General features: G+C 37.2%; 1 protein-coding gene across 1 annotated transcript in view; it reads left to right on the forward strand.

Annotated features, from left to right (window-relative positions):
- Positions 1-26907, forward strand: part of LOC108716137 (laminin subunit alpha-2-like) — a 433274-nt gene that overhangs the window by 215567 nt on the left and 190800 nt on the right. The window contains exons 20-25 of the mRNA XM_041562932.1: positions 756-862; positions 13724-13904; positions 15364-15500; positions 18883-19119; positions 21908-22051; positions 25880-26059. Of these exons, the coding sequence (XP_041418866.1) occupies positions 756-862; positions 13724-13904; positions 15364-15500; positions 18883-19119; positions 21908-22051; positions 25880-26059 (986 nt within the window). The remainder of the gene's footprint in view (positions 1-755; positions 863-13723; positions 13905-15363; positions 15501-18882; positions 19120-21907; positions 22052-25879; positions 26060-26907) is intronic.

Raw genomic sequence — 26907 nt, forward strand, 5'->3', positions numbered from 1 at the left:
TGTAGGTGTTTTCATTAGCTCTGAGTTTGAACTTGACTTAGTCACAATATTTGAAATCTTATCTCATATTAACTTACTTAACTAAATGTGCAGTGATACACATTTGGGGTCGAATATCGAGGGTTAATTAACCCTTGATATTCGACTGCCGAATGTAAATCCGATTTACCGCAATTTGTATGATTGAATGAAAAATCGAATGATTCGAAGGATTTTAATCAATCAATCGAACGATTTTTCTACGACCAAAAAAAACTTAGAAAGCCTATGGGGACCTTCCCCATAGGCTAACATTGGTGCTCGGCATGTTTTAGGTGGCGAAGTAGGGGGTTGAAGTTTTTTTTAAAGAGACAGTACTTTGACTATCTAATGGTCGAATATTCTAACGTTTTTTAGTTTGAATCGTTCGATTCCAAGATGAAGTCGTAGTCGAAAGTTGAAGTAGCCAATTCGATGGTCGAAGTAGCCAAAAAAAACATTCGAAATTCGAAGTTTTTTTTATACTATTCCTTCACTCAAGCTAAGTAAATGGGCCCCTAAGTAGTTTGTCTGACTAGGAACTATTCATTTGTCATATATAAAGAGAAAAGAATATTTTTGTAGTTTGCTTAATCTTTACTGTTAACATTTATTTTTTTAAAAACAATTCAGAGGATCAACTGTTTGTTTGTTTTGCCTTACATTTGTTTGCTTTGCCTAATTTGTTTGCTTTGCCTATATGCTAAATACATGTCTATTTGTTTTGTTGTTTTTAGCCTGCAACTGTCATATCAATGGTTCTTTGTCCACATCTTGCAACATTGAAACAGGACAGTGTGAGTGCAGGAACAATGTTATTGGCCGCCAGTGTGATGAGTGTTTGGTAAGTTAATGTTTGTCTTATTACTTACTAGAGTTATTTAAATAGTTATTGGAATTCAAGTAAACTGGCTATATATAAATATATAAAACAAATTGTTCATTGGCTTAGCAATACAGCCTACTGGGGAATCTCTGTACAGCAGAATGTATTTTACTTTACAATTTAATGTAAAATGCCAATAGAAAGCTTCCTGGCTTGGCTGAGCTAAGAGTGAATTTGAATGGATGAGAGTATTATTAAACCATTGTGGTAAGTTAATACATGAATGTAAGTTTGGTCTAGTAACCCATAACAATCAATCAAGTAGGGTTTATTGGTCAGCTGTTTGAAAACAAACATCTGATTGGTCGCTACCCTGTAAGTTTTACATTATTTTTATATATTTGATACAATGGCACCTGGTCTAGCCAGTGGACAAAGAGGTTTTATCAGTGTTGGTTACAAATTTTGGTTCAATTATGATTTTACCTATACATACAGGCAAAGACTGTCAGGGAGCCGGGATGCTCCCACCAGGGAGGTTGTCAGGATCGAGGAGGAAGCCCTCTTGAGGGAGCAAGTTCGCGGTGTCCAAAGGGTTAATCAAAAGAGTAGTCGAGATCCAGGCAAAAGTTCACAGGCAGGCAGATATCAGCAAAGTCCAAAGTCCAGGCAAAGGGTCAGAATATAAATCAGGAACAAGATATAGCAATAAAGCTTCACAGGAAACCCAGGATACTATAGGGAAAGTAGTCCTATACTTGGGCGCCATTCTGGCGTCTAGTTGGTGTTTTTATTTTGAATTTGGCGCCATTGTGACGTCATTGACGCCATTTTGGAAGCGACGCCGGCAAGGAGGGACGCGCCGCCCGGAGCTCTTGGACCTGCTCCGGGCGGCGATCGTGACAGTACCCCCCCCTCACGGGGGGCCTCCGGACCACCAGGACTTGGCTTCTGGGGAAATTTGGAGTGGAACTCCCTCACCAGACGAGGAGCATGGACATCAGAGCATCCTTCCCAGGAGCATTCTTCAGGGCCGAAGCCTTTCCACTTGATGAGGTACTGAAGAGAGCCCCTGGAGATCCTGGAGTCAAGGATCTTCTCCACCTCATATTCTTGTTGGTCATCCACAGAGATAGTAGGAGGGGAAGGCTGGACCACGGAAAAGTGGTTGGAGGTGGCGGGTTTCACCAAGGAGACATGAAACACGTTGGGAATTCGCATCTCAGGGGGAAGCTGAAGTCTGACAGCCACAGGATTGATCACCTCCAAAATGGGAAATGGACCTACGAACCTCGGACCCAACTTAGGAGATGGTACCTTCAACCGAATGTTCCTGGAAGACAACCAGACTTTATCACCGACCTTGTAGGGAGGAGAGGGTCTACGTCTACGATCTGCAAACGACTTGTGAACCAGAGCACTCTTCTCCAGGTTTGACTTGGTTGCAGCCCAAATAGCAGACATGGGGGCTGCATGGTCATCAGCGGCCGGAACATCAGACAACACAAAGTCTTGTGGGAAGGATAGAGGATGTAGACCATACACAGACATAAATGGGGACCTTCCAGTGGAAGCGTGGCAGGCATTGTTATGAGCAAATTCCGCCCACGGGAGGAGATCAGACCAATCATCTTGACAAAGGGAAACGTGGTTCCTCAAGAACTGTTCCAAGGCTTGGTTCACTCGCTCAGCCGCTCCATTAGTCTGGGGATGATAAGCTGAGGAGAACTGAAGATTAATACCTAGATCTTTGCACAGGGAACGCCAGAATTTAGCCGTGAATTGAGACCCTCTGTCAGAAACGATCTCAGTTGGGAAGCTATGCAGGTGAAAAATGAACTGGATGAACAACTGTGACAACTCCACTGCAGATGGAAGCTTCCGTAGAGGGATGAAGTGGGCCATCTTGCTGAAGCGGTCAATGACAACCCAAATCACGGTGTTCCCACAGGAGGGAGGAAGTTCAACAATGAAGTCCATTGCCAAATGCATCCAAGGACGAGAGGGAACAGGCAACGGCTGTAGTAACCCACTGGGGCGAGAATGGCTGGACTTGGAAGTGGCACAAACAGTACAGGCAGAAACAAAGTCTTTGACATCTTTTCGGATAGTCGGCCACCAGACTAAACGTCGAAGGAGTTCACGAGTCTTTTCTGGACCGGGATGTCCAGCTTGCTTGGAACAGTGAGTCTGTTGAAGAATGGGCAGACGTAACTCGGAGGGGACAAACGCCATCCCAATGGGGGTATCAGGAGGAGCAGAAGATTGACCAGCCAGGATTTGATCAGCGAATTGAGGGTACAAGGAAGCGATGATCTTGACAGGAGGAATAATAGGCTCTAGTCTTTCAGGATTACGATCCACCGGAGTGAAACTTCGAGAAAGAGCATCGGCCTTCCGATTCTTGGAGCCAGGGCGAAAAGTCAAGACGAAGTTAAATCGAGAGAAGAAGAGAGACCACCTTGCTTGTCTGGGATTCAGCCTCTTGAGAGATTGGATGAATTCAAGATTCTTATGATCTGTGTAGATCGTGACTGGGATCAAGGAACCTTCAAGGAGGTGACGCCACTCTTCTAAGGCAAGCTTAACCGCCAGGAGTTCTCGATTTCCTACATCATAATTTTGCTCCGCAGGAGAGAACTTCTTAGAGAAATACCCACATGGATGCAGCTTCCCATCAGAGGGATGTCTTTGGGACAAGATAGCTCCGGCTCCAACTTCAGAAGCATCCACCTCGATGAAGAAAGGTAACTCTGGGATCAGGATGGCGGAGAACCGAAGCAGAAGTGAAGGCATCCTTCAAGGATTGAAAAGCTTCAACAGCAGGTGGGGGCCAAGAGCTGGGTTTACCCCCTTTTCGGATGAGAGCAAGGATTGGAGCAATACGAGAAGAGAATCCCTTAATGAATTGCCGATAGTAGTTAGCAAAACCAATGAATCTCTGGATTGCCTTAGTACTTAGGGGTAGAGGCCACTCTTGGATTGCAGACACTTTCACAGGATCCATCTCGAAACCCTCTGGGGAGATGATATAGCCCAGAAAAGGGATCTTGGACACTTCAAACACACATTTCTCCAGTTTGGCAAAGAGAGAGTTCTTCCTCAAACGAGAGAGTACTTCCTTCACCTGAGAGCGATGGCTTGCAAGGTCCTTGGAGAAAATCAAGATGTCATCTAGGTACACGACCACATATTTTCCCAAGAGATCCCGGAAAATTTAGTTCACGAATTCTTGAAAGACAGCGGGGGCATTGCAGAGACCAAAGGGCATTACGAGGTACTCGTAGTGCCCATCCCGAGTGTTGAATGCTGTCTTCCATTCGTCACCTTCCCGGATGTGGATAAGGTTATACGCCCCACGGAGATCCAACTTAGTGAAGATTTTAGCCCCCTTCAGTTGGTCAAAGAGTTCAGCAATCAGGGGCAAGGGATACCGGTTCTTAACAGTGATTTTATTAAGACCCCGGTAGTCAATGCAGGGACGTAGACCTCCATCCTTCTTTTCCACGAAGAAGAATCCAGCCCCGGCAGGAGAAGTAGAAGGGCGAATAAACCCCCGCTGGAGATTCTCTTGGATATATTGCTTCATGGCAGTGGTTTCCGCTGGAGAGAGAGGATAAGTACGACCTCTAGGGGGCATGGTTCCAGGCAGAAGATCGACAGGACAATCGTATTGTCGATGTGGAGGAAGGAATTCTGCAGACTTCTTACAGAATACATCAGAGAACTCCCTGTAAAAGGAGGGTAGAGTCTTCAGATCAGACATAGAGATATTCACCCTCTGGAGGGGTTCAGCAGGAAGACAATGCTTCTGGCAAAATGGGCTCCAACGGGAAATCTGTCCTGCGGACCAATCAATGGTGGGATTATGCAGGCGTAGCCAAGGGAGACCCAAAACGACTGGAACTGATGGACAGGAAATAATTAGGAACGAAAGTCTTTCTTTATGCAGCGTCCCAACCTGCACAGGCAATTCACCAGTCGTCATGGAGATAAATTCAGCCACCAGGGGTCTGTCATCAATGGCAGTGACACGAAGCGGAGTGGACAATGGAAATAAGGGAACTTCCATGTGTTTGGCGAAAAGAGCGTCCATGAAGTTCCCAGCAGCTCCAGAGTCAATGAAAGCGGAGCCGACAATGGTCTTAGTGGCTAGGCGAATCTGTAAAGGAAGAAGAAACCTGTGAGAGTTCTCTTGAGACTTCGGAGTAGTGCCCCCTACATGAGTTACCCTGGAAATACCTCGGGGAACAGAACTCGTGGGCTTCACCGGACAAGAGTTTGCAAAATGAGACTGTCCGCCACAATACAGACATAAGCCAGCCATTCGTCTACGGAGTCTTTCTTGTTCGGAGAGACGAGCCCTTCCAACTTGCATCGGTTCCTCCGGAGGAGAAGGAGAGGCTTGAGCAGCTGGAGTTTGCAAGAGAGGTCTCTGGAAGCGAGGTGCCAACATGGGTTGAAATCATTTACAACGCTCCCTCTCTACTTGATGCTCTCTAAGACGAGTGTCCACCTTAATGGATAGTGCAATCAGGTCTTCCAGCAGATCAGGGAACTCCCTGGAGACAAGATCATCTTTAATGCGAATAGACAGACCTTGATAGAATACGGCCTTATAGGCATCGTCATTCCAGGAAGTCTCAGCCATCAAAGTTCTAAAGTCAATAGCATAGTCACTGACACTGCGGTTTCCCTGACGGAGTTGCAGAAGGCGAGAAGGAGCATTTGTGACCCGACCCGGGGCATCAAACACCGTACGAAAGGCTTGAAGAAACGCCTTGGCATCAAAAGTCAATGGAGAATTCTTCTCCCAAAGAGATGTTGCCCACTCAAGCGTTTTGCCCACCAAACGAGACATCACATACCCCACCTTGGAACGTTCATTGGGGAAGTGCGAGGGTTGAAACTCGAACTGGATCTGGCACTGTGTAGCGAAACCTCTGCAGGCCTGTGGGTCCCCACTGAAGCGAGGAGGAGGCGGAATACGAGGCTCACCAGACGAGAAACCTGTGCTAGACGAGACGTCCGCCATAGGAGGATTTGCAGCCGCTTGGGAGCAGGAGGCGCTGGAGGCACTCGGGAGAGAAGGGTATCGAGTGCCTGTCCTATGTGGTACTGCTGGGCTTCATATTCCTGCATGCGGGACGCCAGTCCGCGGAGCGCTCGTCCGACATCAGGTGTAGCTTCCTCAGTAGGATCCATGGCCCAAGTATAATGTCAGGGAGCCGGGATGCTCCCACCAGGGAGGTTGTCAGGATCGAGGAGGAAGCCCTCTTGAGGGAGCAAGTTCGCGGTGTCCAAAGGGTTAATCAAAAGAGTAGTCGAGATCCAGGCAAAAGTTCACAGGGAGGCAGATATCAGCAAAGTCCAAAGTCCAGGCAAAGGGTCAGAATATAAATCAGGAACAAGATATAGCAATAAAGCTTCACAGGAAACCCAGGATACTATAGGGAAAGTAGTCCTATACTTGGGCGCCATTCTGGCGTCTAGTTGGCGTTTTTATTTTGAATTTGGCGCCATTGTGATGTCATTGACGCCCTTGCGCCGACGTCGGCGCGCTGACGCCATCGCGCAGTCGCCGCTACCCACGTGGCGGCCATGGGAGCCGCCATTTTGGAAGCGACGCCGGCAAGGAGGGACGCGCCGCCCGGAGCTCTTGGACCTGCTCCGGGCGGCGATCGTGACAAAGACAATTTGGTCCATTCTCTAAAGTGTGTTTTTACAGAAAGAAGTATTGTACATCAACAGTATTGCTTAAGGTAACCCTATATGATGGCTGGTAGGAATATCTCCAACTTCTGAACTATAAAAGTGTTTCATCTCTTAAACATTTTCTGGAAAAAAGTATTGGTGAAGAACAAGGGTTTGGCCAAGTGAAAGGAAGTTTATTAAGATTCTGCAATTTTAAACTGTGCAGTGCTTACTACTACAAGACTTCATGGAAAAAGGAACAGAACAGGATTAATAATGCTGCAGAGATGCTCCAGTTACAGATATAATTGTATATTTCAGTGTCAGTGACAGTAACATTAAAATATAATATGTAGATTTATAAAATAGGAAGTTCTAATATGTACACGTGGGGCACATTTACTATTGTTCGAATATCGAGGGTTAATGAACCCTCGAAATTCGACCGTCGATGTAATATCCTTCATCTTCGAATATCGAAGTCGAAGGATTTACCCCAATTCGTTTGTTCGAATGATCGTAGGAAAAATCATTCGATCGAAAGATTAAATCCTTTCCTTCAATCCTTTCCTTTCCTTCAATCAAAAAAAGCTAGGAAAGCCCATAGGCTAACATTGGTGCTCGGTAGGTTTTAGATGGCAAAGTAGGTGGTCGAAGTTTTTTTTAAAGAGACAGTACTTCGACTATCGAATGGTCGAATAGTAGAATGATTTTTAGTTCGAATCGTTCGATTTGAAGTCGAAGTCGTAGTCGATGGTCGAAGTAGCCAAAAAAATACTTTGAAATTCGAAGTATTTTTCATTCTAATCCTTCACTCGAGCTAAGTAAATGTGCCCCTTAAACTTTAACATACATAACATAGCCTTTGTGGAGATTTGATTCTACAAGGGTAAAACTGCAGAAAGACACTTTATATTCTGCATGTTATACTTGTTTGAAAGCAAAGTCAGTGAACCAAGTTATTTTTTACTCCATCAATTAAAAGTATGCTAGATTGCACATTTTGATTATAATATTTACATATTTATGCATTATGTTTAAGTGTTAGTTAAAATGAAAATAGTTGAAAGAGTTCATTGGTGCTCTAGGGGGCATAGCAAAACTCACAAGTGATACTTAACCTGGCAGCATTTTCCTAATGACTCTGTTGTTGGCAAATGTTATATCCCTGCATCTGCACTGACTAATATAATTATGCAGCTTACAGTATTTGTTTGCAGGGAAATAGCTGTCTGGGGAATAGGCTAGTCTATATGTCTGTCCCCAGACTGCCCACAGTGGACTTGTTGAAGAGATAATAACAATATGATCTATGTGGCCCCAATATTTTTACAAGCCTGTTGCTGTTATTTCAGGGCTACATGCTAAAATATTTAAAAGACAGAATTTTATTCAAGTTTATTCCAAATAGAATATCTGAAAACAGAAAACTTTAAAATGACAATTTTAAGTAAATGTGTATATTTATTTAAAATTATTTCTGGAGAAGCTACACAAACATATTATAGCATAAGCACATATAGTATAGGCATTATTGTTGGTCAACTACGTCATCACTGGTCTGGCCAGTCCTACACTCATATGAAATGTGAATATGAAATGTGTATCCATATAATAAAAATTGGAGCACTCATGGGATTATTAATAAGTGAACTTAAATAGTTTTTATAATATATATATAAAATATATATAATATATATTGCAAAACAGGGGTTTTTAACTATGATCATAAAATTGTCAAGGCACCATACCATATCAAGGTAAGCACTAAATGGTGGTCCTACTAACTATTTATCTCCAGTCATATTTTTCATTGGCTGGAACCTCCTTGCATTGTAGCATTTCTTGGGAAAAGTGTCCTCTGACCTGTGCATTAGTCTCAGTCACAGGCTTGATCCTCCCCACCATTAGCTTTTATAAGGAGAGAGATTGCCAAGACCAAATTGTAGCTTGCCCAGACTAAAACCTATTTTAAGGCATAAAACTACCATTAAAGGGATAGGTGTTGGGGTGCTAAAACCAAATGGAAGTTTGGCCGTTCTTGCAGCAAAATAACTCTGTAGCTAATTTGGCCAGATGAGTTGCACTTCAATATTACTTGTATATTTGCTTAGCCTTGAAGTGCTCCCACAAATCCCCCTCTTTGTGTGTATACATGTTGTTTTCATGATTGTTCCAAACTCAGTGGGGCAGATCGACTAAAGGGGCGAAGTGGCCGTCGCTGATGAAAATTCACCAGAAATCTCATCTGCAGGGACATCGCTAATTTACAAACAGACATATTGTACAATTTCGCTAGTGAAAGAGACAGTCGCTTGATACATACATACTAGCTTGTAAAACATCAATCCAGCCATACTGGCAAAGGGCAAATCCTGGATGTTGTCATTCCAACCTTAATTGATGAACATTCTGGAGCAAAAAAAAGAATACTCTATAGTTACAGCTAGCAAATCTAATATGATAGTAGAACATAGGCTTACACTCAACAAAATGTCCAGTGTACAGGCCAGAAATGAAAAAGTGCAAAAGCTTTAAAAGGAGCACTGACATTTCTATATCAGCTCTGCTCGACCCTATAGATTGACAGCATTTAATTCAGCTCCCGTAAGGGCTCATGATAATGTAATTCTGATATTTTTAAGATATTTCTCTTGGACAAGGAAAATATATCCTGTGAGTTTAATAGAACATCTTACAGTGGGACATATTGCTCTTGTGCTTGAGCCATCGTAGCTCTTAAATTCCTTGGCAAAATTAATCCATTTTTAATCCTATTTACTAACAATTGAAGTTAAAATGTTTCCACAAATCTCTACAAATTTTTTGTTTTCTATTTTTTTTTAAAAAAGCTCTAAAAATTTGAGACTTATGAAAAAAACACTTATACAAAACTTTGCCAGGTAAAAGTTGTTGCGGTCCTATAGAAGTCAATGGGAGCTGCGCAGATCCTATTGGACCACTTTAAATTAGTTCGAAATTTTTGTATCGTCAGAAAACCTTTTTTCAAGATTTTCAAGGTATTCATATTTTTTCAGAGTAATTTTCTGTTCATACTTTTTTATCATGATTTTTTAATAAACACAACATTCGTAGTTTTGTGAGTTTAGTCATGGTTTCCAAAACTACTAAAAACACTAAAATTGTGTGATGGCAGCTATTTCATGGCCTTTTAAAATGGTTTAAATGCAGCCCTGAAGCTCATTGTTCTTTTGCCAGCATATGTATTTTAATTTTGTGGACTCCATTTGGCATGCATTTGCTGGGTGCAAACATGAATTAGACCCTAAATACATGTAATTTTAAAAATTGTGTATACAAATCTGTATGTGGTTACTCTTTTAAATGTGTAGAACATGATTAGCACAAAGGAGCGGCTGATGATTTTCATTGGAAAAAAAGTACAAAGATTTTCTTTTCAGTCTATTTTTTTCCATACTGTTACAGTAGTTATACTTTATTATGTTGTTTACTTCTGAATATCTGCTTCATATATTATCTCTAGTTTTTGTAGAAAACTGTGCTGCTTCACAAAAGAAGAAAAGAATGTATGAAATGGCTTTTTTCCCATTTCTCTGTATTTCCATAAAAGAAGATTCTGTGTCATCAAACTATGCTGAGAGTCATCCATCATTTAATTACAAATATCATTTGTTATGTGCTGTTTGCTATGAGCCATATGAGAAATGCAGAAGTTGTTGTCACCCTGTATATTTCTCTGAAATACATTATGTTCTGCCTTGTAATATTTTGATGCAGAGATATAAAATCTGAGTAGCATGACAATCAATCCTACATTCTCTTTTCCCCTCTTCCTTTTTCTTTCTGTCTTTATGAGTTCTTTCTTTTTCCTTTTATTTCAAAAGCCCAACTGTTGGTGGGATTCTGAGAAGCAGATATGCTTGCCTTGTGGCTGCAGTTTAAGTGGTTCAATGTCACTGCGATGTGACATAACAGGAAGGTGTATCTGTAAACCAGAATATTTTGGGAAGAAATGTGAGATGAGAAGACAGGTATATGAAAGAAAAGCTCACACTCGGATTACCCAGAACATCCAAGCTCCACCTAGGAGGTGGACTCCCCCCAGCACAAGAGGTTGCCCCCGTGGTGCTTACAAACCAACTGTTTTGGTAAATGCCTGTGCAGGCAGTGACTGCATGGTTTGTAATGAATGCATGTAACAGCAGTGCACAGTGGTATTTGGTGCAAGTACTGAAACATTACTGGTTACCTGTTAATAATTTAACAAAAGGACCTACACCCTTGACAAAAACAGGCTTTATTGTAGCAAAAAGGCTATATTCACATTTTTTAGAGGAGGGCTTTCACAAAGTAGTGTGGGACCAATACTGATATTTATGATATGTTCATGTGCTTTTTCAAGCATATATATATATATATATATATATATATATATATATATATATATCTATATATATATATATATAGGTATGTGTGTGTAGAATGATCGCACTCACAGGATTTAAACAACAGACAAAAAATGTCGAAAAAAGAAAAAAAGGTTTATTAGTTTAATAAATACTTCACCTGGGAAATCCTCAACCATATATTTCATTTATTTTTTAACCTGTTCTAATGTTTATAATAGCTTAAAACTTATTGTGCTACTTAAATGCACATTTTTTGGAGGGTACTTTCACATATTAGTGTGGAAACCAATACCGAACCTTTATTTGTTACAGTCAGATACAGTGAAAGCAAAATCATATTATGATATGTTCATGTGCTTATTTGAGCTTATATATATTGTAGATATTTCTAACACTGATACATTTCTAACCAGCTTATATATTTTTTAACTTCACAACCTGGGAATTCCTCTACCATATTTTTCTATTGTTTTTTAACCTATTCTAATGCTTATAATAGCTTAAAACTTATTGTGCTACTTAAATGCACCCATAATGCACATAACATATAAGAGTAGCCCTCACAGGTCTATTTACAAGTTCAGGAAGATCCCTACTCTGAATACTCTGCATTGGTTTTTGATCCACTCAGTAATGAGGGGAAATAAAGAATTTATTCTAACTTCCTGAATCTTTTTAGTATTTTAGTGCCACAATAAGGAGTTTATTTTATACCTGGTCACCTTTATTCTTCTCATACTACCATTATGTGGTCTTAAAATTTACCTTATGAGAAAAAACGTTTTTTTGTATGTTTGCAGTTATAATATATATAATAAATATATGGATTTGTGTAGATATTATTTTGTTTGCATGTGCTTGATTTAATTTCACATTGTTGGTTGTGTTTAACCTGCGTGGACGTATTATGCTCCTGTGCTAATTTTCTTAACAATAACACTTTGTTAAAATGTGAAGCCTAAATAAACACCACCACTACCAATAAAATGCTGCAATGGAATGTTGGGGAAAGGAAAGAAAGAACATAAATTTGTTTTCCCCTACATTTACAAATAACTAAATGGAAAATTTTAATTTGTGTGTATTAGAAAGTTGAATAGAATTACATTTTCTTGTGTCATGCAATTGTTTTGGGTGGGCATAACCTTTAAAGCAATACACATGGAAATAGAGGGAGTTTAAAATTTAGAATAATACAGTTAAGATGGAATATCGAGAAAGTAATATTAATTAGAGAGTATTTACAGAATGTTTGATGAAGAAATAATTAGAAAAATTATGTACATTGGGTGGATTTTTTTAATTAGATAAATGGTCATGCAAAAAAAGTGGAAGGATAATATAAAGCATTTTAAAAAGTGGAAATTATACAAATGCAGCACTGCAGAATGATTTAGAAAGAAAAACATTGAAAAATGTGCTAGATTAGACTATGACAAAAGTAAAACAATCAATGTAGTTTGTATAATTGTTGTAAAATTATTGCAATAAATTGCTCCATTCCATCTCTCGGAAAGGTTAAAAAAAATGCCACCAACAGGCGTGCTGTGCTAGAATTAACTGCTTATCTTTCTTACTTAGGGGGTTGTTTATCAAAGTCCGAATTTATCTCAATATTTTCTGCTACAAACTCCAATCAAATCTGCTTGGGTTTTTTAAGCTTATTTATTATTACATTTTCCCAAAAATTTGCTTTGTGGGAAAAATGTAATAATTTACAAGAATTTAATAATGTAATAATTTTCAAGAATTTTCCATCAGATTTTCACGAATTTCACATTTTTTTTTCGGAAATTTTGACCTGAAAACTTCCGGGTATGGCACAAAAACCCAGCACACATCAAAAAATCATTGAGACTTCTCCCATTGACTTATATGCAACCTCAAAAGGTCTGAGATGCCGGATTTTCAGATTAAGACTTTTCCATCCTCCGAGTTTAATAAATTCGTAAAAATTCAGATTTTATAAAAAAATTAATCACAAGTTTTTCGTGATTTTTGCATTTGGAGTTAATTAACCCTCGATATTCGACTGGGAATGAAAATCCTTTGACTTCGAATATCGAAGTCGAAGGATTTTGCGCAAATACTTCGATCGAATGATCGAAGGAATACTTGTTCGATCGAACGATTATCCTTCGACCAAAAAAATTTAGCCAAACCTATGGGGACCTTCCCCATAGGCTAACATTGGGTTCGGTAGCTTTTAGGTGGCAAACTAGGGGGTCGAAGTTTTTTTCTTAAAGAGACAGTACTTCGACTATCGAATGGTCGAATAGTCAAACGATTTTTAGTTTGAATCCTTCGATTCAAAGTCGTAGTCGAAGGTCGAAGTAGCCCATTCGATGGTCGAAGTAGCCAAAAAAACACTTCGAAGTATTTTTTCTTTTATTCCTTCACTCGAAGTTAATGAATTGGCCCCTTAGTGTTAGACTTGTCAGACAAGTGGGATAGTCAGAATGGAAATGGATGTTCACTGTACACCTCCTTAATATCAGGGACACAACCATTAAAAAAATATAGAATCAATGTGACCTAAGTGCAGTGTATAATTTTGTAAGTAATACATTTTGCATAAATACATTTTGGATAAATAATATTCATTTATGTTTCCATCTCAATCAACACAAAATTCAATTAAGCATACAAACTAGAAATTTTAGTATTTATATTTTCATTTTTTCATATACCAGAGGGGCCCAAACAGCTTAATACACATCTAAACAGCTGTTTTCTGCTTCAAGTATGATGAGGTAGTTGAGTAATTGCCTTCTTTTGTTTCTTTTTCTTTTAGCCACAAACCTTTGGCATCCAATCTGCACAAGGCTGTGTTCCTTGTAATTGCAACTCATTTGGTTCCAAGTCTTTTGATTGTGATGACAGTGGCCAATGCCGATGCCAACCTGGAGTAACTGGAAAGAAATGTGATCACTGTGCTCATGGATTTTATGATTTCCAAGAAGGAGGATGTACCCGTATGTACTCTTACTATAAATGCAAGAAAGAAAAATTACCATCTTTTACAATACATGATCATAGCTAAGCCATTTGTCATAACAATATTGTACAAAAAAGAATCCCTTTAGTAACAACCCCTGTGTTATCATAAGAATTTCAACTCTACCCTTAAAAACTCCACATATGGTAACCTCTCAACAACAGCATCTCTCAATTGCTTTCACATGTGAATGTCTTTTACATAATAAATATGGATATATGGTTCTGATATTTAGCAGCATAAGGTGGCTATCCATACATCCCTCCTTATTGGGGAGTGACAAATATTTTTTTAAACATGAACACACCCATATGTATAAAAATGTAAACACCAGTTGCATGCTTTCATAGTGAAAGATATAATTCAAATTTAATGGTATGATACCATTTGTATGACCATTTTAAAAAGTATGTATCCGAGAGCACCCAGGGATTATAAAGGTATTTGATCTTTATTTCTAGTGTACAATTTTAGATAGATTAGATGATTAGATGATTAGATAGATAGATAGATAGATAGATAGATAGATAGATAGATAGATAGATAGATAGATAGATAGATAGATAGATGATAGAATAATGTACCCCTTAAGTAGAAAATTATTAAGCAGTTCAGTTGGATGGATGGATGGATGGATACATAAAAAGTATGTATCCCAGAGCACCCAGGGATTATAAAGGTATTTGATCTTTATTTCTAGTGTACAACTTTAGATAGATTAGATGATTAGATAGATAGATAGATAGATAGATAGATAGATACCCCTTAAGTAGAAAATTATTAAGCAGTTCAGTTGGATGGATGGATAAATGGATGGATGGATGAATAGATAGAGAGAATAATGTACCCCTTAAGTAAAAAAATATTAAGCAGTTCAGTTACATATAAAGGTGTGAGGTCACAGGCCAAGTTCTTTTATAGAAATCATAAAACTCTGAATATCTAATATCCTCATTTTTAAAATTGGGGTACTTTATTTTACAGGCAGTTTAATCACTGTGCTTCATTTATAACTGATCACATCAACAAGCTTTAATTATAAATATATATTTTGAATGGTTCTTGGTAGTAATAGTAATATTAATATTGAATATATATATATATATATATATATATATATATATATATATATATATATATATATATATATATATATATATATATATATAATGCAAAGTACATACTCTATGTGAATTCCATTTAAATCATATGGCATTGTTACAGAAGTGTGTTCAGAACTGATTATTGAACTATGCTATGTAACTGGTTTTGCAGAACAAAGCAAAAGAACTAAAGTGTTATATTTACTGGAATGTGTAACCCGTAGTCCGGCATTGATTTTTGTTCAAGCCTACAACAATATTAATCTTGTGCAATACAAAGCTTTTATCTATAACTACCATTTCCTAACACCTGGCTTTTGGTTTCCCATGAAGCATGCGAATGTCCTCATGTTGGAAATAACTGTGATGCAGACACTGGTCATTGTGTTTGTCCTCCCAACACTCTTGGAGAACGGTGTGACGAATGTGCACCAAATCACTGGGGATACAGTATTATCACTGGATGCAAGGTAAGATAATCTATATTTTCTCAGTTTGCTAGAGCACGGGCAGTCCATGATGATATAGTATTACAGACACTAAGGCCATGTTCTTCAATACCGCTATTGATTAGTTAGCTTTCTGCTGAGAGCTATTTATGTTGTGCTGACAGTATAAATCACAGTACTAAAAAATGGGTATTTGATGGTAATGGACCAATCTATAAGCAATGGGAAATACTGATCTTTTTCAAATAAGAACCCACGATTTAATCATGTCAAACACTTCTCATTATGAGGTAAGGATGGTCTGAGAGTGGATTGCTGTGGGAGCCATATGCCCAAAACATGCCTGCTGTATCTGTAGACAAGAACTTCAGCACCTTGGACAGTGAACCTTTCCATAATATGTTTGCCAGAGCTCAGTCCTGAGAAGTCAAGTAGATTTTTGCAGTACATTGAATACATTACGTATATAAATTAGACAATGTTAGAATTTTAGCTAAATACTTTTTTAAATTATTCATTGGCTCCATTTTAAAATTCAGCGGTATGTTTGCTGCATTATGCAGAGTTTTGCATTCAATTTAAGTAGTAACATTTCTGCATGACAGTAATCTTAATTCATTTCTGGAGAAGCAGTGCCGTCTCACTAAATAATGATTTATACTACATCTCATGCTCCGGTATACTGGTTTTGCAAGACATTTCTCTGCTGAATTGTTACTGGAGCACTACTGAAAGCTAGTCATAACTCAGAAGCCACATAATAATACATAGGATTATTCTCTTTCAGTGACTGTCTCTGCTATAGTTAATGTGTAACAGCCACGGTGCGCTATATTAAGAGCAGCTGTCAGGTTTTTTGAATATTATATTTTGTATAGGATTTTCTTGTCTGAATATCATGGAATATAGTGATCTTGGACGATTCTGAATCTACAATAGATATAGTTTTTGGCAAGCATATGCATACATTTTTATGTACAGTGTTACAGTCTATATAAAATACTACATTAAAAGGAAAATAAATTCTTATTATGTGAGTGAAATGTAAATATATATGATTGTGAGGGTACAGAATGCTTTTAGTTGATTTTGCTTTTGTAAGGACAGAGAACTTTGAATCTCAAATAATTTATTTAGATATTCTAGATAACTATATTTAGATGGATTCCCCGTCTCCGTATTACTCACTTTCACGTTAAACCTGTATTATATACCATATTTGTTTTCACAAGCTTATGAGAACATATCACATGCTTTCCTGTACCTTCAGTTTACATGGTTTAAGACTTGCATAGCTGTCATATAAATCCAATTAAAGCTGTGCAGAAGAATGATCCTTTCCAAACACATTTGTTTTCAACCATCCTTTCAACAGCTGAGATGACTTTTCCAGGGAATGAGTTTTACTTTAAGTGCAAATACACGCGATTGACATGAGAACTCCATCAGTCTACTAGTATAAATGTCAAAACATATGTTCATATTATTAAACATAATGTCAAGAAGCTTCACTGGCTCCCTGTGATCTTGCACTGCTCTGAAAAGATGTGTCCTTACAAAAGAAATTGAATTGCTTAAAGGTCACTGTGAATATGGGTTATATATGCCCCTGCTGTATATAAATGCTGCTTTAAACCAGACTGTTTTAATGCCAGATTTGTAAACACATGCAAAATTATAAAAGTAAAGATTCACCTATTATCTGTACATTTAATGGCATTAAAATGTTTCATCATTAGTCACTTTTCGGGATTTCAATTCACTAAAAAGCAGAACTTGTGTGTGGAGTGTGTATAATTAGAAGAAAGTAGGAAAGGAATGGATATTTTCTGTATATAGACTTGAACAATTACCTATGTGGGGAATGATCACATTTTGTAGTTTAGGTCTTTGGTTGCATTCAGGAATAGTATAAACTTACGTTAAACTAACATTTCTCTTTAAGAATATTTTCAATACTCCTTTGATAGAATTATTTCAGCATAAATAATTTTGCATAGCTTGATTAACAGGCTGCATTATAATTAAAGCATCCTTCCATCCTGACAAGTTTAGCTACTGTAAGCTGTGATCTGTAGGTGTCCATGCTAAAGCATGTGTAAAATTACATAAAACACACATCTATTAACAAGAACCTCCTTTTAAGACTTACACACTGTTTGCCTGGTTCCTAATGTTTTTTTCCCCTTTGTTCATCATTTATTTATTATACTTTAAACAGGCTTTGAAAATATTGGTACTTCATAAATAAAAAATCAGAATAATATTTTACAATTCCTACATCCATCCTTCTATATTCTCTTATCACTGTGTTGGCCTGAATGCTTGTAATTCAAATTGCTTTCTAACTTCACAGTACCCACATCAAACAAATTATAATGCTGACCTTGAATATCTCCTTTAGGCATATAAAATGCTTAAATGATTACTGCAGAGGATCTTACAATGAGGTTTGCCTTTAATTGTCAAAGCTTCTTTTTATCTGAGAGCCAAGCTGGAATCTTGACATATCCCACAAAACAGGGCTGGCGGCTGCACTCCAGAGGAACAAGTTATCCACTGATTGGATTTGCTTCCAGCTGTACTCTGAAATAAATTAATTGCTCTGCACTTTCACGTGTAATTATTCAGATCTTCGTTATTACTGTTTAAATTGTACAGTTTTGGTAGAATCCAAAATAAAATCCAAAATTACAAGGAAGCTGCCATGCAATTAACAATTCAGTATATTACAATATTATAATGTACATATTTAATAATTTAAGAGTGGTGTTCCCAAATAACATATTTCAAGAGTATGTTATGTACAATGGTAACATTACAGAAAAAATGCACCAAGTCCATAGGTTGCCTATATATTTTCATTACTTTGACTCAAGCTAATTTATATTGCTAGCACTTGATGTTTTTCCCCTGCAGAGACTCCATTTTGTTCTAGGTAAAATATATATTTAAAGAAAAGTAGAAAGGCAGATGCAAACTGGATGAAAAAGAGGAAAGGCAGTAAAAATACAAAGTTAGGTAGTTAGGGCAAAATGGAATAAGATGAAGAAGGAATCAGGTAAGGAAGGGCACAGTAACAATTCAAGTGATGAAAAAGTAACAGGAGACTTGGACAGAAGAGTTTATATAAGGAAGGGATAGAGCAGAAAGGTGGTAAAATAGTAGAAAGTGTAATAAGAGGAAGTGGAAAACTGCATAAATTTTACGCATTAAATCAGAACTAAAGGCCATGTGAACAATAGAGTAATTCAAGGTTGCTTTAGACTACTACAGTCTGCAATGTACTTATTTTTTAAGTTTATTTATATCATTTTTAGGTGGATTATCCCATCAAGAAGTAAAAGCAACTGTATATACTTTATCGCATGGATAACATGTTTTATGTTTTAATCCTCACTAGGCATGTAATTGTAGCAGCCCAGGGTCCCTCAGTCTGCAGTGTAATCCAGATACAGGGTGTTGCTTCTGCCGGCCAAACTTCTCCGGTGATAAATGTTCCTCCTGCCGACTGGGATACATAAAATATCCTACCTGTGTGAACTGTGACTGTATGCTAGCAGGAAGTCAACCACATACCTGTGATCAAGAGACAGAGAAGTGTTCTTGTGCTGAGGAAACAGGGCAATGCAATTGCAAGGTAAGTGAGCTCATATGCCAGCTCCCAATGCCCATTGTTAAAGGTAGATAATTACTTATGTAATCTGATACTAATTAATTCTTTAAATATACAGTATATGAACACTTTTAAGGGTTTGGATAATTTATATTACTTTTATTATGTTAGACATGATCTATTATCTGGGGTAGCTATATTTGGATATGTGGAAAACATTTTAATATATCATAATGAAACAGTGGATATTTGAGACACATGCTACAGAACTGCATGCAGTTTGTATGCCAAAGTATCTGGTGTTTGCAGTGTCTCAGATCATACACTGACACTTTCTTAGTTTTGAGAGAACAGCACCTTGGAATTGAATTGCACTTACTGTTATATAGCAGTAATATATATCATTACTGAAAGATGATGTGAGATATAAACACTGTATATGTGAGGCAATAATAACAGGAACAAATTAAGATCCTCAAAAGGAATAATACAATTCACAGTGACAAAATGTATTTCATGAATGCCTGTTATTGTTAATGGGCAATAAAATATCAAAACTATGACACACACAGTCTCAATGATATTCAGAAAACATTCATGTTACCATTAATAAGCAATAATCATGTCCAGCTGAGTCATTTGTCAAGTGCCCTTGACTACAGAGGCAAGCAACTGGCAAAACACTTTCTTTTTTCCAGAGTGAGTTTTTTTTTCATGAAAAGCAAGAATTCATCAGTTATAAATCTAGCCAAAGACAAGTAAAGACAAGATAATTAGAAAGTGGTATTTTAAAACTTTGCAAATTACATAACAACTACATAACAATAATAGATACTAAATTTAAAATATATTGTCCCCACTATGGACTTAACAACAAACGATAATTAGTTTTACTACATATCTTATTTTTATATGTTTTGTGTAGCTGCTTCTGAATTTTAGCACCCTATATTTTTTTCCAAATTCTTTTTATTTAAGCTTTACATTACAAGTTATTAAGGCACTTACAGTTCTGCTTGTGGTTTGATTTGGTGGAGAAGAGGATGTGTATTAAGTCAGGGTCCATCTATGGTGGGAGCAGGGAAGAGGGGGTAACTTAATTATTGTGGGGACCTCAATTAGCTTTCTGGTTTTAATAATGTAAGTTTCTTGGTCAGGAATAACTGGCAGATGTAGTAGTCTGTCTGGCGGGAAATCATGGGAAAATCATCTGCAATGCTCAGTAGGATTAATAGCAAGGTAGCTACAGTATATGAGGGGAAGGTAGTTGTGAGTATTAAACGTTCCATATGTCAGTCTAGTGTATCTGAATAATAATATACTGCCAGTCCAGTTAAAAGGGTGCCCATCAATCCATCTTCTAAAGCAAGCATCCATAAGCATAGGATACATTTTCTCTAACCTCTTTGTGTATAGTAAATGTGGCTAAAACATTTTATCTACAAGGGTCATTCTTTAGCTGGAATGGAGGTTTTTTTTATTTTACTGACTGAGGATATGCCTTCCTTGCTCTTGGTCAAGGTCCCTGATATCTCATTTCTATTGAGCTTTGGCTTTTCCAATGAATCTAAGGCCAAGTCCATGATCCTGTTATAGTGGTTTGAGTTCAGATGGTATAATCTGTCAATGTTTGAAAGTTTTTCTAGTAGAGCCTTCTTGAGATTTTAGGACCCCATTCAATGTGAAAATCAGCACAGAATTGACTTTACTGTGTAAAAGTCATAGTCCTCTCATAATATTCTGTAATTTAAGGATGCACTGAATCCCTGATTTGGTTGAGAATTTGCCCGAATCTGAGCCATATCTAGCAGGTTTCCGATTTGCCGGAATCCAAGAGCCTGGCTGAATTGAACACTTTATAATGGAAGAATTTGCCATATGCGACCGTGTTATCAGTCATGTGCATCAATAATTTCTGCCTGGTGCAAGGGTTCGAATTTGGTTTGGGATTCAACAAAACCAGAAAAAGAAGGGTTTAGTTCCTTACTACTTCACATACATGAGAAACTTAAGGCTTCTTAATGGCAAGAAGTTAACAGTGCAACATATAGCAGGTGCAAAATAAGGGCATTTTACTTCATAAGTGCCATTTACAAACCCCGGGGGTGCAAGAGAGCAGCATCTCAAGGTGAGTAGGGGACAGTAGGGGGCACACCTACAAGCCTCACCCTGCCTGTCCTTCACTTATACAGATCAAGTGCAGGAATCTGCTCTCTGAAACCGACTGCAGAGGCCTCCAGCTATTTGCACAATGTCCCACACGGTAAAATGCAAAAAAACAGATTTCATAAACAGATTGTGTCCTTTTTAACTTTGCACACTTTATTGGGCATTGTAAAAAGGTCTCCTGTATTGAAGGCATCAGGAGCTCAACATTTCAAGGGAATAAGCCTTTTTACATCCTACAAGGCTTCCCAATGTGAATTAAATTCACCCCCTCTAAACTTTTTAATATGTCAAAAAAGATCTACTGGAAAGGATAAATTATAAATACAAAAGTTTATTTGGAGGATTCATGAAAGCTTCCTTTGAAAATTAAAGAACAAATGGTATGGTTATATGCATCATGGAAAACCCTTTGCATACAGTATATACTTCATTTCATCTGCTTGTGCTCTTAATGAAAACTCCATCTGACCATTTTATCTGCTTCACATTTAATATAAAGTGATTATGCCAAGACATTAGCAACCTATTATGAATGTTATAATGTATGATTACGCATTTCTAATTACTTGTCTTGTAAGCACTCTAAATTGCTCACACACTAGCAATCAGTTTTGATACACCTTGGTGTAATTTTTTTTTGCAGATGAATGTAGAGGGGGTTCTCTGCGACAGATGCAAGCCCAGTACTTTTGGACTCCATGTAGGGAACCCACTTGGTTGCAGCAGCTGCTACTGCTTTGGTCTTACTACCCACTGCACAGAAGCAGATGGACTAATCCGTATGTGGGTGAGTAGGAAGCAGCTGAGCCATTTTACTGAAAGGGGGATGCCTGCTGATGTATTTTAGTAAAACATGCTTAAACAGCCAAAAGATTCATTATGTCCCTTGACTTCTTATTTTGCTCTGATGTACAGTTTTATTCAATCATCTACCCAGTAAGAACAGTCATTTGCATATAGAAGTGCAAGTTATGGTGTGTAATTATGTAAACCAGGATAATCAAATCGTCATTTTGATGGTATTGATATTCAAAAAAATAAAAACTGCAGGGTCTAAGTAAACGTGATTCATTAATAGGCAAAGGAAAGAGAAATGTGAATTATAGTAAGACATGCTTTGTTAGTATGGACCATTCCCATATATATATATATATATATATATATATATATATATATATATATATATATATATATATATATATATATATATATATATATATATATATCCAGGCTCACACATTCTGGAAAATTGTAATGTGCTCCCTTCAGTAGCTGAGCATAAGTCATATCACTATAAAACTTCCCAAACTGTGGTTCCAAGCCTGAAGGCCATATTATAGTCAAGAAGAATACATAATTGCTCCTTCTTGAGACCAAATCTAAGGGGGGAATTCACAAAAGTGGTGATTTTGAGACAAAATAACAGTGGAGATAAGAATGATTTCCCACCAAATTCACAAACCTCTATCTCCACTTTTGTGAATTTGTCTTTTAAACAGACACTTTTCCAATTTTGTCTTTTGCACAACATTTTAACAACATTTTTTCTAAATGTGTCTTTAACTCTTACGAAACCTTTCAGTCAGTCATCAAATTGGAATTTCTGGGGGAGGGGGTTTATTTTACCTAGGATGATTATACATCATTTTATTTCAGGACAACCTGAGCTTTCTAAATCTGCCGACAAGTTTGGGTAATTCCACTTCCGTAACAAGATGCAAGGGTCTAAAAACAAAAAATGCTATATAGGGATTTGTATCACAAATATGTTTTAACTTAGATCAAATGTCTAAGTGCTGCCAAAACTAAAAAAAAAAAATGCCTGGGAAGGGAAGCTTAACCTTTCCTTTAAATAATGTATTCACTCAAATTGATAAAATTGCCTCATTCATTAAGCTAAAGTTAGTAAAATAATGCAAGTGTGAGTTAAAAAAACTTTTTTTTTTGTTTAATCAGTGTTTTATTTGTTTTGTTAATGAGGCTTTTACACCTATCGGGTTCCCTATATAGGGTTTTTTTTCTTTCGCTAAAAAACAGAAAGTGGCAGTTGAGTCGGAATTTAGGTGGATTTCTGTTTGTGAATATGGAGAGAGTATTTTACACCACTTTTACTCTCCACTATTGTAAATTCTCCCCTATAGGTCATGTAAAGTTAGATATGGAGATGAACACATTTTCTGCCCTAGACTTTTTGGCTCTATTGCTAAATCCTGATAAAATAATATTTTCATATATCTGTAATAATGTTACAGGTAAGGGTGGTGTTGTTTGCCCTTTTGGAAAAATGACCCATTAATGTCTAAAATGTCTGAAATTACTTCTTAATGTTGGTTTTTTTGGATCATTGGTACCCCTATTCATACACAATAAGTTTAGACCACACAAGAAAATACAAGACTTTAGATAATAATACTCGTAGTATAGTGTTCATTCAAGAAATGTCCTAATTGCCACTTTGGATTTGAGAACAAATGTATTTTGACTTCTGAGGCAAATAGAAGACAGCTTTTGGTGTGGTTATTTGTTTTCTTCTGGATCAGCTAAAAGGTAGGATTCTTTTCTTGAATACAAGGTTACACTTGATGGCTTTATGCCTTCCTTTTACCTCCCCTGCCATCTAAATATGCATTTCTTAGTATTTTGCTGTGTCCTGTGCTTCCTAGCTTCCATGTTTGAAACTATGGGGTGTTAAAAGTGTGTGATGTGATACAAAGGGTATGTGGTACTAAGTGGGTAGAATTACAAATAAAATAAATAGTGTGGCAGTATCTTGAAGATTCTATACAGCAATACACCAGACATATTGTTAAATGTAACTACTACTTAGGAAGTTACTTATTGAAGGTCAAATGAACTCACAACTCGAATGGTTTCTAATTTTAGAAAAAACTCGAATGTAAAAAAACTCCAATCAGTGAAGTCGAGGTTAAACACGCAAAAACTTGAATTGATCGAGTTTTCTGCTGGAAAAAACTTGAACCGCTCCAATAGATCAAGTTTTCGAGCAAAACTGAAAAAACTGAAAAAAACTCGACCATCATTAACATCTTCAAATGGTTCAAAGGACCTCTGCCATTGACTTCTACATGACCTCAATAGGTTTTAGATGGTGTATTTTTGGATTCAAGTTATTTCCAGGGTTGGGATATAATAAACCTCGAAAAATTTGAGTTCTTGTTTAAAAAAAAAACTCTAAAAATTTTAGTTTTTTTAACCGGAAAATCCATTTTTAGTTGTGGAAAACACAGCTGGACCATTAATAAATCTGCCCCTTGTGGTCTATGATACTTTAATTGGCAGACACACTTACAAACAAAAAAGGTATCTCTCGGTAAGTATTGTTGGATCTTAATGAGGCCCACTCTGATGCCTATATAACCTTTGAACTCTGGTTCAATTCTATGCAACCCTCCATATCTTATACAGCATATATTTTCATATAACAGTAATGATTTATAAGATGCAGTTTTTTGCAGAATGTAAAAGCTAAAATGCGGAACCTAACACCTCTTGCCAGCAGGACAGGAAATAAGATGCAGACAGTTATAAATAAATTAGGTAAATGGTTATTAAGAAACAGAAGTGGCTTAGAAGTTAAGTCTGGCCAAGTACAAACTTTCTGCCCAGATACCAAGTTATCCTTAGCATTATGACGTAAACATGTTTTAACCAATAATCTGTAAGACAATGCTTTTGGTATGATAAGTGATAAATATATGTGTAACGGTCTGCTGGGTCAGAGGTCTCTCTAACGAATGCTTCTGTATTCTGTGCTTGAATAAACTTCCTCCTCTGATTGAAACTTTGAAAAGGGCGTTGGCTGCAATCATTGAGATAGACTGAAACCAAGGTCTGGACCCAACAGTATCAGGAATCTACATAAACCCTTGTATTAACTTATTTATGTTTTTTCAGTTAGTGTGTTATAACCAAATCCTCCTTTTTTTTCAAAATTGATCAATGTCTCTGTGCAAAGCAATGTAGCAATTTTCCTTTATGTGGTTATCATAAAACTAGCAAAAATGAATGGCAAAATCACCATTCAAGAAAATGAAAAAAAATCAACACTATGGGGCATATTTATCAAGGGTTGAATTTCGAAATTGAAAAAACTTTGAAATTCGAATTCAAAAAGACCAACCGAAATTAAGCCAAAGTTTTTTTTGGGTCGAATAGGTCCGTTTTAGATTGAAGAGGTCCGTATTCGGCCGAATTCGAATCGTACGAATCGAAGGAATAGCGCATTCGATCGAATTCGATTCGAAGTTTTTCACAAAAAAAACCTTTGATTTTTCAAAGTCCACCAATTGACTCCAAATAGGTTCTAGGAGGTCTCCCATAGGTTAAAACAGAAATTCAGTAAGTTTTAGATGGCGCATGGTCGAAGTCGACTTTTTAGAGAGACAGTACATGATAAATTTTGATATTGGAATTTTCAAATTTTTTTCAAATTCAAATTGAATTTGGACTTTTCCCCAGTCGTACACAAAAAATTCACAAAAAATAGCTTGAAATTAAACATTTTTTCATTCGAAAATTCACCTTGACCTTTGATAAATCTGCCCCTATCTATATATTGTTACAAAAAGTTTGTTTTTCTTTATGAACTTTTTAGTTGACCTTAAAGCCAGATCAGACGGTGCTTCCATTGGTGGATTTGACACAGCAACACAGGACAACAAAAGGAGTCACTTACCAGCATCCAGAAATTGTTGCAATGATCGATCAAGTTAAAGAAGATCTTCACGCTGAACCCTTTTACTGGAGACTACCCCCGCAATTTGAAGGCAGAAAGGTGAGTTCTGTTTGTCCTGTTGGAACTGTAAGCATTTAAGGTAATTTAAAGGACACATATTTTCATATTCTTTTGAAGGAAGGAAAAGTAATTATATGCAACTTTAAAACTTAAATTAGATGTGCTTAATGGTTTTAATATGATACATCCCTTTTTGCACTGATGGTTCTTAGTTTTGAAACAACTTACGCTGCAGAACCAGTTCTCCTCCAACTAAGACCCAAGTTTTTACAGTCCATTGCATAGGTCTGTTAATCAGCTGGCTACATTGTTTCAAAGTCAGACCCAGCAGTGCAGAGAACAGAGAGGGACAAATCAGGCTTTTAGTCAAACTTAAATTTATACTCTAAGATAGAGATTTTTTTTTTTTGCCGAGTTTCGCCAAAAATGATGCCTTAGACTCAAATGGGTGAAAAAATTGTCTGTGACAAAAAACATTTTTCACTCCACCGACTATACCATGTTTCAAATCAATCCCTTTGCCATGGGGTTTGTGTTGACCCATATTTGCAGCAGTTCCTTTAGCACTATATAGTGCCCCTGTGATAGTTATACTGTCAGTTACAATAAGTGCTAAATGATGTCATTGGTGCAGTATAATTTATGGCAGGACCCAACTGCTGGAATGTCAGGGCTACTGTCAAAAAATCTGGTGTCATAAGCTAGATGCTGTCTATATATTATATGGGTACATGCAGTATTTCATTCAGTGTGTCTCAATCACAGTGAAATTCTATATAACTTTCATATCAAATTGCTGAATTTGGTCCCGACCGATGGTAGACTATTCATGTTCTTAACAGTTAACATTAGATAGATTCTGTGTGATCCAACATGTAGCATGTAAT

Source organism: Xenopus laevis, chromosome 5L, assembly GCF_017654675.1.
Source record: "Xenopus laevis strain J_2021 chromosome 5L, Xenopus_laevis_v10.1, whole genome shotgun sequence".
Classification (NCBI taxonomy): domain Eukaryota; kingdom Metazoa; phylum Chordata; class Amphibia; order Anura; family Pipidae; genus Xenopus; species Xenopus laevis.